This window comes from Dromiciops gliroides, chromosome 6 (genome assembly GCF_019393635.1).
Source record: "Dromiciops gliroides isolate mDroGli1 chromosome 6, mDroGli1.pri, whole genome shotgun sequence".
Taxonomy (NCBI): Eukaryota; Metazoa; Chordata; class Mammalia; order Microbiotheria; family Microbiotheriidae; genus Dromiciops; species Dromiciops gliroides.
In genome coordinates, this window is record NC_057866.1 from 36,446,195 (window position 1) to 36,462,075 (window position 15,881).

Consider the following 15,881-nt stretch of genomic DNA (forward strand, 5'->3'; position numbering starts at 1 on the left):
GGAATGGGCCAAATGACCTCTTGAAGTTCTAGCCCATCAGAATTCCAATACAGAAAAAACTCAAATCATAAAAATCTTTTGACGGTGCTCCACTTTTAGGAAAAGTGGGCAAATCACAAGAAAATAAGCATGAAAACCCCAATAATAGGTCTAGGGGATTTCCTGGAGACCGGATGCAGCTCGATCATTTTCTTCATCTTTAGTGACAGGATTGGACAATGAGAATTCATAACAGCCTTTTGAGATCAGCAGTTTTCAAAGAAAGATTCGCGGGTGCACAGCAGATCTTTGATAAAAACAATTCACAACAACAAAGCTGGAACTAAATGGGTTTCTCCTATCTCCATTAACCAGAACATTCAATAAATCAGAACCCTGTTCTTAATTGAGGTTTCATCATGGTTCCCTCCCGATGTGTTCAACTGCCAAGATGCCAGCAGGTGGCGCCGAGAGCTCGACTAAAACTATTAAACAACTAGAATGGACATTCCCAAGCTCAATCAAACACCATACATTTATTAAGCACCTTCTTATTATCTACCAGCATCTACACTAAGTGCTTAGTTGATTATATATTTAGAGCTGTCAGGGATCTTGAGCATCCTCAAGTCTAAATCTTCCATTTTACAAATGAGGAAACTGAGGCTTTTCAACATTTAAGTGAGTCACATAGCTAGTGAAGTCTCAGAGATGGGACCTTAACCTACATCTTCCCGGCTCCCAGTTACCAGAGATAATGATGACCATGGAAGGATAGGTTTGGATCTAGAAGGGAGCTCAGAGGCCACGTAACCCAACCATTCCCATTTTTACAGATGAAGAACCGAGGCATAGAGAGATGACGTGAACCTTCCTGAGCCCACGCAAGTAGTAAGGGGCAGAGCTAGAAATCAAACCCAGCCTCTAATAGCAAATCCAACACCCTTTCCTCTGTGTAATGATTCACATTTACAGAGTACTTCATTATTCCCAGAGTCCTTCTCCTCCATCAACCTTGTGAGGTAGGTAGCGTGAGAAAGATCACCCCCTTTTTACAGATGAGGACACTGAGGTTAAGACAGACCATGTGACCTGCCCAGATATAATTAAACATGCACTCTTTGGCCATCTACCACAAATGCTGCAAAGGGGATTCCTCTCCTGGGTGGGGTACTGGACAGATGGTTTCTGACATACCTTCCAACTCTGAAGTTCCCTAATTGCTTACTTAATGCCAAGTTGATTGAAAGGAATTTTCAATCCTGACTCTGTTTACTTACTATTTAGGTCAGAGGCATCAAACACTTGGTGTGTAGCCTGAATCGGATTAAGATGTCACTGGGAGGGCAGCTAGGTGGCGCAGTGCATAGAGCACTAGCCCTGGAGTCAGGAGGACCTGAGTTCAAATGTGGTCTCAGACACTTAACACTTACTAGCTGTGTGATCCTGGGCAAGTCACTTAACCCCAAATGCCTCACTAAAAAACAAACAAACAAACAAACAAAAAAGATGTTACTGGGAAATGTTTAACAAAATAAATAAAAATACAATATGGGGGAAGAGGAGAGAAAGTCACGTACAGTAGGATTCCTAATGAAGATGGATATAAAAGCATCCCCGAATTTTAAAAGTGAATGGGACAGCAGAGGTCATTTAGTCTATTGAGAACCTGAAAAAAATGTTCCCTCTCTGACATTTTGGACAAATGCCGTCCAACCTTTGCTCAAAGGCTTCCAGTGAGTGGGAACCCAAGCCCTCCAAAGGGGCACTGTTGGTGAGCTCAAATTGTTAGGGATTTTTTTTCCTGGCATCAAACCTAAACTTACCCCTTGGTCCCCTTAGTTCTTTTTTTTTTTTCTTCTTTTTTTTTGAAGGGCAATGAGGGTTAAATGACTTGTCCAGGGTCACACAGCTAGTAAGTGTCAAGTGTCTGAGGCTGGATTTGAACTCAGGTCCTCCTGAATCCAGGGCCAGTGCTTTATCCACTGTGCCACCTAGCTGCCCCCCCCCACCTTAAAAAATTTTTTTTTAGTCACCTTAGTTCTGCCCTCTGGGTCAAAACAGGGAAAGTCTAATCCCTTTTCCAGGTGACAGACCTTTGTCACTCCCCACCTTAGCACCCTTCACTTATCTTCCCTAAGCTAAATACAACAGTTCCTTTGAATGTGGATAACTACATGGCATGACCCCAAAGTCCTCCACCTTCTCTCCATCTCCCCGATTGCCCTCTACCAGATGATGTCCAATCGGCCAGTGCCCTTCTTAAAATGGAACATCTGAAACTGAACTTGATATTGTAGATGTGGTCTGGTCAAGGCAGGAGATGCCAACATCCTTCTTAATTGGATTAGATCCTGGGACCATGTTTCTGGAAGGGACTAGAGGATCTCTCTGGGCCCTCCTACCCCTAAGTCCCACAGTCCAAGATTCACCTGAAGTCAGTTTAGCTTCCTGTGGCCTGAAGGTACCAAGAAAGGCCCCAGGTTCTAAGTCCTAAGACTTAAACATCAAAGTATCTCAAATTAACTTTTTAAATAATAATTTTAAATAATTTCAATAAAATAATTTTAAAATGATAATAGGATTTATATAGAACTTTAACTTTTGTAAAGCATTTAACATATATTATCTTATTCAATCCTTTCAACAACCTTGGGAGGAAGGGGCTATGATTACTCCCATTTTACAGATAAGGAAACTGAGGCACAGAGAAACTTGCCCAAGGTCACACAGGATTCAAATTCAGGTCTTCCTGATTCCATGCCCAGCACTCTATTGAGCTGCCACTCAATAGTTACATAATAGGGTCCCTTTTTTTTGCCAATTTTACATTCCATTCAATTCCACCATCACTCATTAAGAACCTACTGTGTGCAGAAGTACAGTACTAGCAGCTGGGGTTACAAAAATAAAATTAAAATAGCCCCTGCCTTCAAAGAGCTTATATTCTACTGGATGTATGACAGAAATATTTATAACATTTGTACAAATAGAAAGTGTTTTGTTTGGTGAACAACCAACATTACAAAATGCCTTATTTTTTTTTCATCTCGTTGCATATTGCTTTCTACTTTTTAAAGCACTCTCACATCTCATCTCTCATTTCCCCATACTTTCCCAACATCTTCAGGAGCTACTGAGTTCAAGTACAATCATAGAGGCAGTTCAGCATAATGTTTGGAGTCAGGAAATCCTGACATTTACTAAGTGTGTGACCTTGGACAAATCACTGAATTTTTATGTGATTCCAGCAACTCCCTAGGACTCTCCCTGGTAAGTCACAGACTTTGGTGGAGGCACTTCCCACACTGAGTCCCTTGTACCTTAGCTGATGAAATTTGTTTTATTAGCTACGTTTGACAGATGAGGCATTTGAGACCCACAGAAGAGGTTGTGTGTGTTGTCCAGGCTCACACAGCTCAGCAAAGAAATCCAGGTTTTCCTGGGATCATATTTTTGGAGATGGAAGCGATCTTGGGGGTCATCCAGTCAGTTGTGTCAAACCTAAATAGAAACTGGGTCTCTGCAGACTACATATTGACTCAGAAAACCACAAATTGATATTATCTGTGTTGTATGGCATTTTTATTTATTTTGTTAAATATTTCCCAATTACATTTTAATCTGGTATAGGAGTTTTGCTGCAAGAGTCCCATGGCTCTTAGTTTGACACCTCTGGTTCTAGTCCAACCTCCTTATTTTTCAGATGGGGAAAGTGAGGCCGAGTTAAGTAACTTGCCCAAGGTCACACAGTTGGGGAGTGTAAGTAAGGGTAGGGTTTTAACTCAGATCTTCTCATTCCAACTCCATGTTTTTTCCATTGTGTCATGATCCTGGACCAGGTCTCTCTCTCTCTCTCTCTCTCTCTTTTTTTTTTTTTGGTGAGGCAATTGGGGTTAAGTAACTTGCCCAGGGTCACACAGCTAGTAAGTGTTAAGTGTCTGAGGTGGGATTTGAACTCAGGTCCTCCTGACTCCAGGGCCGGTGCTCTATCCACTGCTACCCCCAGGTCTCTTTTTAATACAAGGCATCTCAAAAGTCTTTGGGGACTTTAAGACTTTTGGGACACCCTGTACTTGACTCTCCATTGGCAATTTGTTTGACAGAGACAGCTTGAAAATATTCCTGTCTGCCTATCACATTTTCCTTGTACTTTGATACTCAGAATTGCATAAAAGCAAATGTTGCTGGTTTATCAGACAAAGTCTAGATGGAATAAATGATTAGTCTTCAGCTAATGAAATCTAATTATATAATATCTGTAATAATCACATTCCCCGCCATCTTGTAAGCTAACATTTTCCTAGGTTATAGAGTTTAGAGCTGAAAGGGAAAATAAGAAATTCCTAGTACAAGTGCCTCACTTTACAGATTGGGAAACTGAGGCCAAGAGAGGGGAAGAGACTTGTTTTCTGATCTTACATATAGTAAGTAGCAGGGCTGGAATTAGAACCCAAGTTTTCTGCTTTCCAATCCAGTATGTCTTGCTACCACTAATATTTGTACCACTTGCCTTCAGCTTGGTACAGTATTAAAAGTGGCTTTAAGGATAGAAGGAAACTTAGATATCATTTTATATCTGGGTAAACTGAGATGCAGCAAACAGAAGTGATCCATGACTAAGTAATGATTAATCTGGGTCTATGACTCCAGCCTCCAGACTCCTGGGCGGATCTATTCAGCTCAAATCAATTGAACCAACATTTACAAAGCACCAATAACTTCATGCTGAGCCTGTACTTGGATCTTTATGTAGCCATGGCTTGAGGAACATTTTTTAGCAGTCTTTGAAAATGAGTATATTGTCTCACCTGTCTAGAGAAGGGAGTAGTGAGTAGTGTGCTGGACCTAGAACCGGGAAGCCCATTACTGACATTGATCCTTGCTCGGTGGCCAGGAGTAGACATTTAATTTCTCTGAGCCTCAGGAAACTCTCTACCAAGACACACCTACCAAGTTATAGAGAGGTTGCCATCTGCTCTGGTGAAAGGAATTACCACCCAGAAAATCACAGATATTTGGCTTGTCACATATATAGAATGGTTTAAAAATGGACCTATTAGGACCAAGTGACTTCCTCTAGCTGATATAAAAGTGTCCCATCAGTGGAGACGTCTATTCTTGATCCCTTCTACCCCTCTCCTTCATGACCCCAGAGCTCTTGACAAATCAAGCCTGAATTGTTTGTTTTTTCTTGTGGTTCTGTGTTGTTTGTTTTTTATCCCCTAGGCTATTCCTTTTTTAATGATGTTGATGAAACCAAGGCCTCAATCAAAGACTGTAAGTAAACATGCTTTAAACTGCCTAGATCTAAGCTAAAGGGGATGTGATAAATGTGGGCATGAAAAAGGGGGGGGTAAGGAGGAGAAGGGAAGATTTGTTCTATGGTTAACTGAAACTTAAACAGAAATTCTCTTTTCTTTTTTTCAACCCTGCTTGCCAAAGATCTAAAAGATGCCCAAATTTACTTCCTTGCCTTAATGAATGCAGTCTTCTTAATTTATGTATAATACCCAAAGGTTATTCAGGACTTCAGAACCCACATTCTAAATACCACTCAGGAATTAGAGCTCATCCCAAAATAGAATGGGCTGCCTTGGCAGTTGGAGAGAGAGAGGGAATCTCTCTAAAGATTGTCAATTAAGTCAGTGGAGGACCATTTGGGATAGTTGTTATAGAGGGCATGCTGGGCACATCCAGGACAGGATTAAAGTAGATGACCCCTCAAACTCTAAGCGTCTGGGATAACAGGAAGGCAGGAAGGCAGGAAGGCAGGAAGGCAGGAAGGCAGGAAGGCAGGAAGGCAGGAAGGCAGGAAGGAAGGAAGGAAGGAAGGAAGGAAGGAAGGAAGGAAGGAAGGAAGGAAGGAAGGAAGGAAAGAAAGGAGGCAGGGAGGGAGGGAAGAAGGAAGGAAGGAAGAGAAAATTCTTATCATAACGTGTACAGTTGGCTAAAACAAATTCCCACACTGGCCATCTCTAAAAATGTGTCTCTCTCTATTTGAAATCTATCACCTCTCAGGCAGGAGATCAGTGATGTGTTTCATCTTCGGTCTCTGCAGTGTTGCCTTATCCCATTTCACTGATCAGAGTTTCTTAAGCATTTCAAAGTTGTTTTTCTCACAATATGTCACTGTATAATGTGCCACTCTACATCAGTTCACAGAGGTAGTACCAGTGTCCTCTAAATTGCCTATTTTATTATTTCTTATGGCCCAGTAATATTATATTACATTCATTTAAACCACTTCCCAACAAAAGGAAACTCCCTTAGTTTCCAATTTGGGACAGTTCTGAAAAGAGCTGTTATAAATGTGTTTATACATATAGGTCCTTTTTCCTCTTACTTTGATCTCTTTGGAATCTAGGCCTTATTGCTATAATTAGGTCAGAGGACATAGACAGGTTAATGACTTTTAGGGTGTCATTTCAAATTGCTTTCCACAATGGTTGGGCCAATTCATAGCTCTCCCAATAATACATTGCCATGCCTCTTTTCTCTTAGCCCACTTTGCAGTTTACAGTGTTCTATCGAAACAGTACTGCCACAATGCCAACAACCATAACAATAACATTACAATATGGCACTCAAGAAAGCTAATACAGTGTTAGGACTGCATTAAGAAAAGTGTGGTGTTTTAGATTGGCGGGGGGGGGGGGGGGTAACTCTTATTAGGCTGTGCCTAGAATATTTAGTTCATTTCCTAAGGGCACATTTTAAGGAGGAGACTGGTAAACTAGAGATTATCAAGCTAGAAGGCAACCAGGATGGTGAAAGGCATTGGGTTCATGCCATCTGAGGATGTGTGAAAGGAAATGGGGATGCTTAGCTCAAAGAAAACCCAGAGCATGATGGGATAGCTGCCTACAAATATTTTAAAGGACATTATATGAAAGATGGATTAGACATGTTTAGACTGGAAGGAAGAAAGGAAGGGAAGGAGGGAGGAATTGCTGTGCTCCCCCTCCCCCTCAAAAATGTCATGTTATGGCCAGTCTTCCAGAGATCTGCTTCCTTCTCTTAGTTTAATTGGGTCTCAAGTGACTGGTAGACTTAGAAGTGTTTCCAGCTTGGCAGGACCTGCTAGAAACTGGACTCTGCTAGAATAGCTTTCAGGACCTGCATGTCATGATACAGTTTCAGATAAGGATGGAATAGCAGGAGAAGTAATAGGAGAAGAAGGAATCGTGGTAGTAACCCCTTTCTTTTTGGCCAGTCTTGTGATTTCATCTGTTTGGGAACTCCCCAAAAGAATACAGATCAGTGACGCAGACCCAGACTCCTATTTGCATAGACAGGGCTTCTAGACCTACCTTGGTGTTGAGAGCCCTGGATTTAAAATTTGTGGTCAGTCATGGACAGAGCCCTGGGATACTGGGCCAGGACATTTACCCTCAACCCATTGAGAAGCCTGAACTTACCCTTTTAGTAGGTCTCAGTTTCCTCACCTGTAAAATGGTCATATCAGTGTCTGCCTCCCTGCCTCTAGGAATGAGCTGGTAACTAGCCAGATGTTTTCTCAAGTACTCTGGAAGTACATGCTATTTACATACCTAGATGCCACATATTAAGACCAATGTTTGCATGTCCCCACAGATTCGCAGAATGTTAGAACTGGAAGGGACCTTAGAGATCACCTAGTCCAAGCTCCTTATTTTACAGATGAAGAGACTGAAGTTCAGAGAGGTAACGTACGTTATTCAAACTGAAGTAGCCAGTGTTCGGCCAACTGAGCACTGGAGCCCAGGAGCTAGAATCCACACAGCACCTGAGCCCACAGTGTCCAGCTCCGTGAGATGGCCTTATTCTTTCCACTACTCTGTGCTTCCTCATTTTTGCTCTTTCCCCTCCTCCTTCTCTTCAATCAAGTGTTCATTCATTGGTTACTTCTTGTAAGAAAGACACTGGGCTGTGGGGATCAAGGTAAGAGAAAGCCCATAGATGGGAAACAGTCTTGGTCCTCAAGCAGATGGAAACTAGTAGGGGAGATTAGTTAGATAGTTACATGATAGATCAATAGAGCAATTGATAGATGGTTGACAATATAGAGAAATGATAGATATATGGGTAGAGGGATGGATAGATAGGTAAAAATGATAGACAGACAAGGAAGGAGGGAGGGAGGGGGAGAGAAAGAAGGGGGGAGGGGGAGAAGAGAAAGCACAAGCATTTCTTAAGCACTTTACTATGTACTAACCCTAGAAACTAGGTGCTAAAGGCTACAAATACAAGTAAGTGACAGTGCCTGCCCTCAGGGAGCTTATATTCTATGGAGGGAAACAACACGGATACATGAGTGTGTATACAATATATCAAAATTAATAACAATAATATCTTTGGAGGCAGCTAGGTGGTGAAGTGGATAGAACACTTGACCTTGAGCAGTCCCTGCAAGAATCTGCCTTGGGACCAAGAGGAATGTCTGATCTACCTGTAGGGCAGGACGTGGGGGTTTCACCTCAGAGGCATGTGTATTGCTCAATAAAACCTTGGAAATCAGGGACAAAAAAGAAAAAAAAATAGAAGACAAGGCGATGACGCTGAAGATCTGAGACATGAGGCTGCAGCCAGAGAATCCCCAATGATTCCTTCTGTCCTCAGGTGGTCAAGTAAGCAGGACCTGGCTGAATAGCAATGAAGGAAGCAACCCCCTCTCCTCTCTACTATGAGGGGGCTTTGGGCACAGAATAAGGCTATGCTAAACGAACCGATGGCAGTATCTTCTTCGTCTGTTTCTTCCTCAGAGAGCTAGGGATATTGTAAGAAATGGGGCTGGACTGGGTTCAACTCCCCACTCCAACACTTACCTAGCTGCGGCAATCTAAACCCATGACCCCGTCCCTAAAAGCCTCAGTTTCCTCATCTGTTAAATTGGGATGAGAATCCTTGCATTGCCTAAAATTAAGCAGAGTGATTGAGTATTAAATACTGGATCTGGAGTCAGGAATATCTGACTTCAAATCCCACCCTTGGTGCCTACTAGCAGACATTGGCCAGATCACTCGACCTCTGTGCCTCAGGGCCCTCATTTCTAAAACAGTCAACAATCCATAAGCAGAAGCTTATAGTCTAAAGGAGAGACAACTTGAAAACACCTGTGTACAAACAAGAGAGAGCCAGGCTACAGAACAGAGATCATGATAATACCTTATGGGTTCTGTAAGAGGTAGAATGAGATAATACGTGTAAAGTACTTTCAGCACCTTAAAATGCTATCAAATTGCTCCCTACTATCTTTACCTCCCTCATGGGGTTGTTGGGAAGAAAGCATTTCGCCAACCCCAAAACACTATAGACAAGGAAGTTGTTGCAATAATTGTCTTTGTTGGCAGATCCCTGCTTTGGGCATGCATTGTGTGTTAGCGCATGTGTGTATACATACATAGGTGGTGCAGAGGACAGAGTAAGTAGCAGGCCTAGAGTCAGGAAGACTCATCTTCCTAAGTTCAAATCCAGCCTCAGACACTCATTAGCTGTGTGACCCTGGGTAAGTCAATTCACCCTATTTGCTTTAGTTTCCACATTTGTAAAAATGAGCTGGAGAAGGAAATGGCAAACCCTTCCAGTATCACTGCCAAGAAAACCCCAAATGGAGTCACAGAAAACTAGACATGACTGGAAAATGCCCCAACAACACATATATGTAGGCATATATGTGTATGTATGTTGTATGTATAGATATAGACATAGACAGATACACACACACACACACACACACACACACACACAAGGCATCCAAGTGACCCAGTGGATAAAGTCCCAGGCCTGGAATCAGGAAGACCTAATTTCACTCAGATATGTTCCAGCTGTGTGACCCTAGGCAAGTCACTTAAGCGCTGGTTGCCTCAGTTTCCCCAACTGAAATAGAGATCATAATAGCACTTACCTCCCAGAGGTTTTGTGAGTATCTAATGAGATAATATCTGTAAAGCACTTAGCATAGCACCTGGCACATTGTAGGTATTTAATAAATGCTTATTGCTTCATTTATATATGCACATACATGTGTATATACATGTGCATGTATATGTATATGTGAATATGTGTGTGTATATGTGTATATATCTTCATCTTTGAGAAAATAATGGAAATATTTGAAGTTTTTAAAAACTTGTTTCCCTAATAGCAATTCAGCCAAACTTATCATCTGTCTAGAGGTTGATCATTCACCATTGTTTATCTTTACGGTTGAGGTATTTTTCTCCCTTATTAAGAGATCAAACAACAGATAGTTGGGCACATGGCCTGGCTCTGGCTTGGAGAGGTGTGACTTTGGATCAGGCAAAGGGGTAGGACTTTGGATCCGAGGACTGCCAGGGACTGGGCACTTTCCCTCCGTGACCATCACCTGCTTTCACCTAAACCTGGGTAGCCAAAGCTCTGTTCTAGGACCTGTTCTCTTCTCTCTCTACATTTTATTCCCTGGACAACTTTGTCAGCCCACAGGGGTTTGATGACCACTCCTCAGCAAAGGGCACCCACATCCTTATACTTCTAATACTTGATGCTTCCTAATGGGATGTGGGAGATCCCTACAGTAATGCAGACCATGGTCCATCCCTCCTGGCTCATAGCTATGGGCCATGTTGGGAAGCACCTTGGGACAGTGGAAAAAGCACCTGCTCCTGATACATACAACTCTATGCCCCTCAGCATATCATCCAACTTTCTTATATTACGGACTTACTATATTCCTTACTATATGTACTATTCAATTTGATTTTTCTAAATTACATGTAAAAACAATTTTAATATTCTTTTAAGCTTTTCTTTTCTTTTTTAGTGAGGCAATTGGGATTAAGTGACTTGCCCAGGGTCACACAGCTAGTAAGTGTTAAGGGTCTGAGGCCAGATTTGAACTCAGGTCCTCCTGACTCCAGGGCCAGGGCTCTATCCACTGCGCCACCTAGCTGCCCCTTTAATATTCTTTTAAAAAATCTTCAGTTCTAAACTCTCTCCCTCTTTTCCTTCCCTCCTCCCTCCTTGAGAAGATAAACCATTTGCTATAGATTATACATGTGCCATCAATCTTACTATATGTACTAAGAGACTGAAAGAAACAGTCCCTGTCCTCAGTGAGTTTACATTCTAATGGGGGGACAAGATGCATATTATTATGCACAGACAAGATACATATGAGGTAAATGCCAAGGGTCCTCATCTGTAGAATAGGCAGGGTAGGGGGAGAAGGTTGTACCCAAGGAGCTCTGAACTTCCTTACAGGCCAGACCACAGAGGGTCTACTAAAAGGATCTGGAGTTCTTTCCTGCTTTCTCTTGAAATCATCATAACAATAATAATAATGATCATAGTTAACATTCACATAGTACTCACTATGTGCTAAGCACTTTACAATTATGATCTCATTTGATCTTCACAACAACCCTGGGAGGCAGGTATTATTGTTATCCCCATTTCAGTTAGGGAAACTGAGGCAAACAGAAATTAAGTGACTTGCCCAGGGTTACACAACTAGTAAGGGTCTAAGATTGGGTTTGAACCCCAGGCCCAGTGGTCTATCTGTTGTACCACCCACCTTCCCAATCATGAAAATCCCGACGTAGTACAAAGGTATGGTGTGTCCCTCTGTCAACAATGGCTCTCACCTTACAACTAAACCATCTTCTTTTATATATATTTATATTATTTTATGTATGTGTTTATATATAAAATATGTATATATACACACATGTATGCACATATATGTGCATATTTATTTTCGCATCTTTTATTCCATTTCTCCCTCATAATTTTGTACTTGTTAGCTCTAAAGCAATAATACAGAAATGTGAGTCATTAGTATTGTTTCAGCCCATAACTAACCTAACCTGTAGTCTGTATGTCTGTTAGCTGAAGACCAGACGATTCAATTCAGCCATTGGAGTTTATAGAGGGCTGGCATGGTCAGACCTGCATTTTACTTGCTGAATGGAGGATGGATGGGGTGGGGAGAGACATTAGGCAGGCAGACCCACCCGCAGCTATTGTGACGGACCAGGCTTGGGCGATGAGGGCGGCACCAGGTGTTTGGTAGTGTCAGAGGAGAGAAGGGGGTGTATTGGAGAGATGTTGCAAAGGTGAAATCACTATGACAGCAGATTAGATATTGGGGGGGGGGGGAAGATAGTGACGAATTGAGGAATCCATGCCTTGAGATCAGCTCTATTATTATTGTTTAGAAGAGTTATTAAGCTTCTCCTGCTGTGATGGGTGGCCTCCTCAGAGGCTGCAAGTTTCTCAAGGGCTGTGTCTTCTTTGTAGCCCCTGCCCCACAGTCCCTAGTGAAGTACTTGGCCCAACCAAGGACCAGCAGTAAACTACAGAAATTATTTTTTCTCTTTTTTTTTTTTTTACTAGGCCTCAGAAATTCTCCAGGGCCTTAGTAGGAAAGTTTCAAGCCTCTAAGAAACAAAAACAAACCTCCCCCAATGCCCTCCTCTTTCATCCTTTTCTCTGCTCCTCCCTCCTTTGGTCCTTGGTCCCAACCTCCTTTGGACCACAGTGAGGCAACAGTGGGTTAAGCAGACATGGACAGGGCTTAGCTCTTTTCCTCATCTGTAATCTATTGGATGAGGAAAGAATGAACCCAGTGATCCCTGAGGCCTTTCCTCTCCAGTGTTTCCTAAGGCACCTCTTGGCTTCTGTTTCAGCTGCTGACTCATCGTGTTTGAAAGTTGGAAGCATGAAAAATCAGGAGAGTCACAGCCACAGCAGATCAAGTAAGTGTCCTTAGACTTCCCCAGCAGTGAAAGCTCTGTAAGGAAGGTGAAGAGCCTTCGATACACTAGGCTCCTCTCCAGCCTCATAGGAATCCAAACATTCACAGATGTTCCATTTAGGTTCAGCACAAGGGAAAACCTTGTCATGAGGGGAGGTCTCCCAAAGGGGTCTGGGGGATAGTGAGCCTCCTCTCTTACTGGAGCTCTTCCAGCACAGGCTGAAGGACCTGAATGGGGTGGATGAGGTAGCCCCCAAGGTCCCTTCCAAATCTAAATCTATGATCCTGAGATGAGTGACTTATCCATAGTCACACAGTTGGTAAGTAAATCCAAGGGGGCAGCTAGGTGGCGCAGTGGATAAAGCACTGGTCCTGGAGTCATGAGGACTTGAATTCAAATTTGACCTCAGACACTTACTAGCTGTGTGACCCTGGGCAAGTTACTTAACCCCCTTTGCCTTAAGCATCTGGGGCCATCTCCGGTAGCCCTGATTTCAATCTTGCCACTGGACCCACATGGCTCTGGAGGAGAGAGTAAGGTTGGTGATCTCACACAGCCCTCCCTCACTTAAATCCACTTCATGACATCACCTGCTGTCACGGTCCTCTTTGATAACAAAGAACAAACAACAACAACAATTCCAAGTCATCTTTCTTCAAATCCAGTCTGTTTTCTAGGGTCTAAGGTGCTGGCTCCCTAAAGTTGTACTGGTTACAGAGAATGTTGAAGGTCAAATCTTTGTAAAGGGGGATTCCCCAATCAAATTAAAAAGCCCACCTCTTCCCTTTCTCCAGTGTGACTATACATGTCTTTGGCACATAAATGTCATCCAGGAATTGTGTAAGAAAAGACGGGCTGGTATTATGGTGAGAAACAAAAAGTCGACAGAGCATGCAGCTATCTATCAGTCAGTCAACAAGCATTTATTAGGCACCTACAGGTGCTATGTCAAGAGCCTAGGATACAAAGAAAGGCAAACACACAGTCTCTACCCTCAAGGAGCTCACCTCCTAATGGGGGAGACAACATGCAAATAACTGTGTACCTACACACCACATAGAGTGTAAATAGAAAATCTCAGAAGGATCAGAAAAGGTTTTCCTTAGAAAGGGTAGGATTAGAGCAGAGCCTCAGAGGAGGTTGGGAAATCCCAGAGGGAAACATGAGAGAGATGATTCACATTAGGGGGAAGCACTGGGCTTGAGGAGCAGTGGAAAGGTCATCTTTGAGGGTGCTGGGGAGCAGTAAGATAGTGTCCTGAGGGGCCAGGGTCTGAAAGTCTTGACAAACAGAAAAGGAACCACTGGAGTTTACTGAGCAGGGGGTGACATGGTCGGACCTGGGCTTTAGGAAGATCACCTCAGCAGCGGATGTCGAGGATGGACTGGAGGGAGTGGTGAGAGACATCAAGGAAGGCCCTGGGGTCAGACTTATGGGAAGTCATGGACAAGCATGGCACAGGATGGGAAAGGCTGGATGCATGGGGCCCTTGGGATGGACCTCCCGGATGAACCGGCTCGAGTTATCTGCTGGGGTATTGAGGATCTAACTTTTTATGCCTTTCTTCTCTCCCAAAGGCCTCCAGAGTTCTCACCTGTGGGAGTTTGTGAGAGACCTCCTCCTGTCCCCTGAAGAGAACTGTGGCATTTTGGAATGGGAGGATCGGGATCAGGGTATTTTTCGGGTGGTGAAATCAGAAGCCCTGGCCAAGATGTGGGGACAAAGGAAGAAAAATGATAGGATGACCTATGAAAAGCTGAGCAGAGCCCTGAGGTAAGTTAATATCCTGCCCCATGGCTCGCCTCTGGGCACGGTTACATAAGGCTGGCAGGCCGCCTTGCCTGCACGTTAATGACTTTGTTTTCCTGGCATTTTCACTTGGGAATGGAAAAGTCATCAGACCCAGACTGTGGCTCTTTTGGCCACAGGTAGATTAGGGGCTTGTGAAAGGCCACTCCTTGCTTCTCATTCTTGGCAGCATTTAGGGAAGGGGTTTCTTTGAATGGAGACCATCTTGTACACACACACACACACACACACACACACACACACACACACGCACACACACAGACACACACACACACACATACATGTTTTTGAGCAGTTCCATCACACAGGAATCTGGGAAAGTTTTCTGTGTAAGGTGAGTACAGGGTAGAAAACAGCGATGAAATCTACAAGTCACCCCATCAGAGAGGAGGCCCTGACCCTGGGAATGTTGACCAACTGGTAGTAGGCTATTTTTTCCTCTGGTGTGACTCTCTCCCCTGTTACCCTTCCGGTTTTGTTTTTTCAGATACTACTACAAAACAGGAATTTTGGAACGGGTGGACAGAAGGTTAGTGTACAAATTTGGGAAAAATGCACACGGTTGGCAGGAAGACAAGCTATGACCGGCCTCGCTCATCCGTCTCATTTTATGGATTTTTTCTCCCTTCAAAAATCGTCTTGTGACAGACATCTGAAAGTCTTTTTTTTTCCCAAACCTGGTGAAATTTCTCCATATCACAGTTTCCATCTGGATTGATGAGTTGCTGACTGTTTTGAGGGGTAGCCACAAGGCTATTGAAATCTAATTTGAGGGGGAGGGATGATTTGGGGAAGGATAAATTTATTTTGCAAGAATTGACTCCTGTTGCTCAATCAAACATCATTTTTAACTTGTCAAGACTCTTGAGAGCAGCAAAGACAACCTGAATCTCTGGGTCAGAGCCACAACTAGGGTGGGGGTAGCCAGGGTTGTTACCCAGGATGCTGAAATTTCAAGGGGGCTAAAAGTGCTTACCTGGATACCTTCACAAGTTGGCCATACCCCAAGTGAGCTCCTCCCCATTCAGCCTCAATAGCGGCCTCATTCTAAAATAAGTTTGTTCCCTGGGCATCCGTGCCCCATTCCCCAGCCACCCTCATCACCCCATCTTCTTTTTTTTTCCCCCACCAGGCAATGATGGTTAAGTGACTTGCCCAGTCACACAGCTAGTGTCAAGTGTCTGAGGCTGGATTTGAACTCAGGTCCTCCTGAATCCAGGGCCGGTGCTTTATCTACTATGCCACCTAGCTGCCCCCATCATCCCCATCACCTCCATCTTCTTAGCAATGACCCAAGTCCTTTAGCAAAGTACACTCCCTCCCTCCCTCCTGGCAGCTGTACCCCAAGGGAGCACTTTTCTCCACTCCACCCCA

The 15,881-nt window shown here is 43.4% G+C and overlaps 1 protein-coding gene across 3 annotated transcripts in view; it reads left to right on the forward strand.

Moving 5' to 3' along the window:
- ELF5 (E74 like ETS transcription factor 5) overlaps nt 1-15,274 on the forward strand; it is a 30,256-nt gene extending 14,982 nt beyond the window's left edge. For 2 of the 3 annotated variants that reach the window (XM_043972481.1, XM_043972483.1), the window contains 4 exons: nt 5,209-5,259; nt 12,630-12,698; nt 14,276-14,471; nt 14,995-15,274. In XM_043972481.1, coding sequence (XP_043828416.1) covers nt 5,209-5,259; nt 12,630-12,698; nt 14,276-14,471; nt 14,995-15,091 — 413 coding nt within the window. In that variant the 3' untranslated portion in view covers nt 15,092-15,274. The remainder of the gene's footprint in view (nt 1-5,208; nt 5,260-12,629; nt 12,699-14,275; nt 14,472-14,994) is intronic. The other variant, XM_043972482.1, reaches the window with a different exon arrangement.
- The last annotated feature ends 607 nt before the right edge of the window (nt 15,275-15,881 follow it).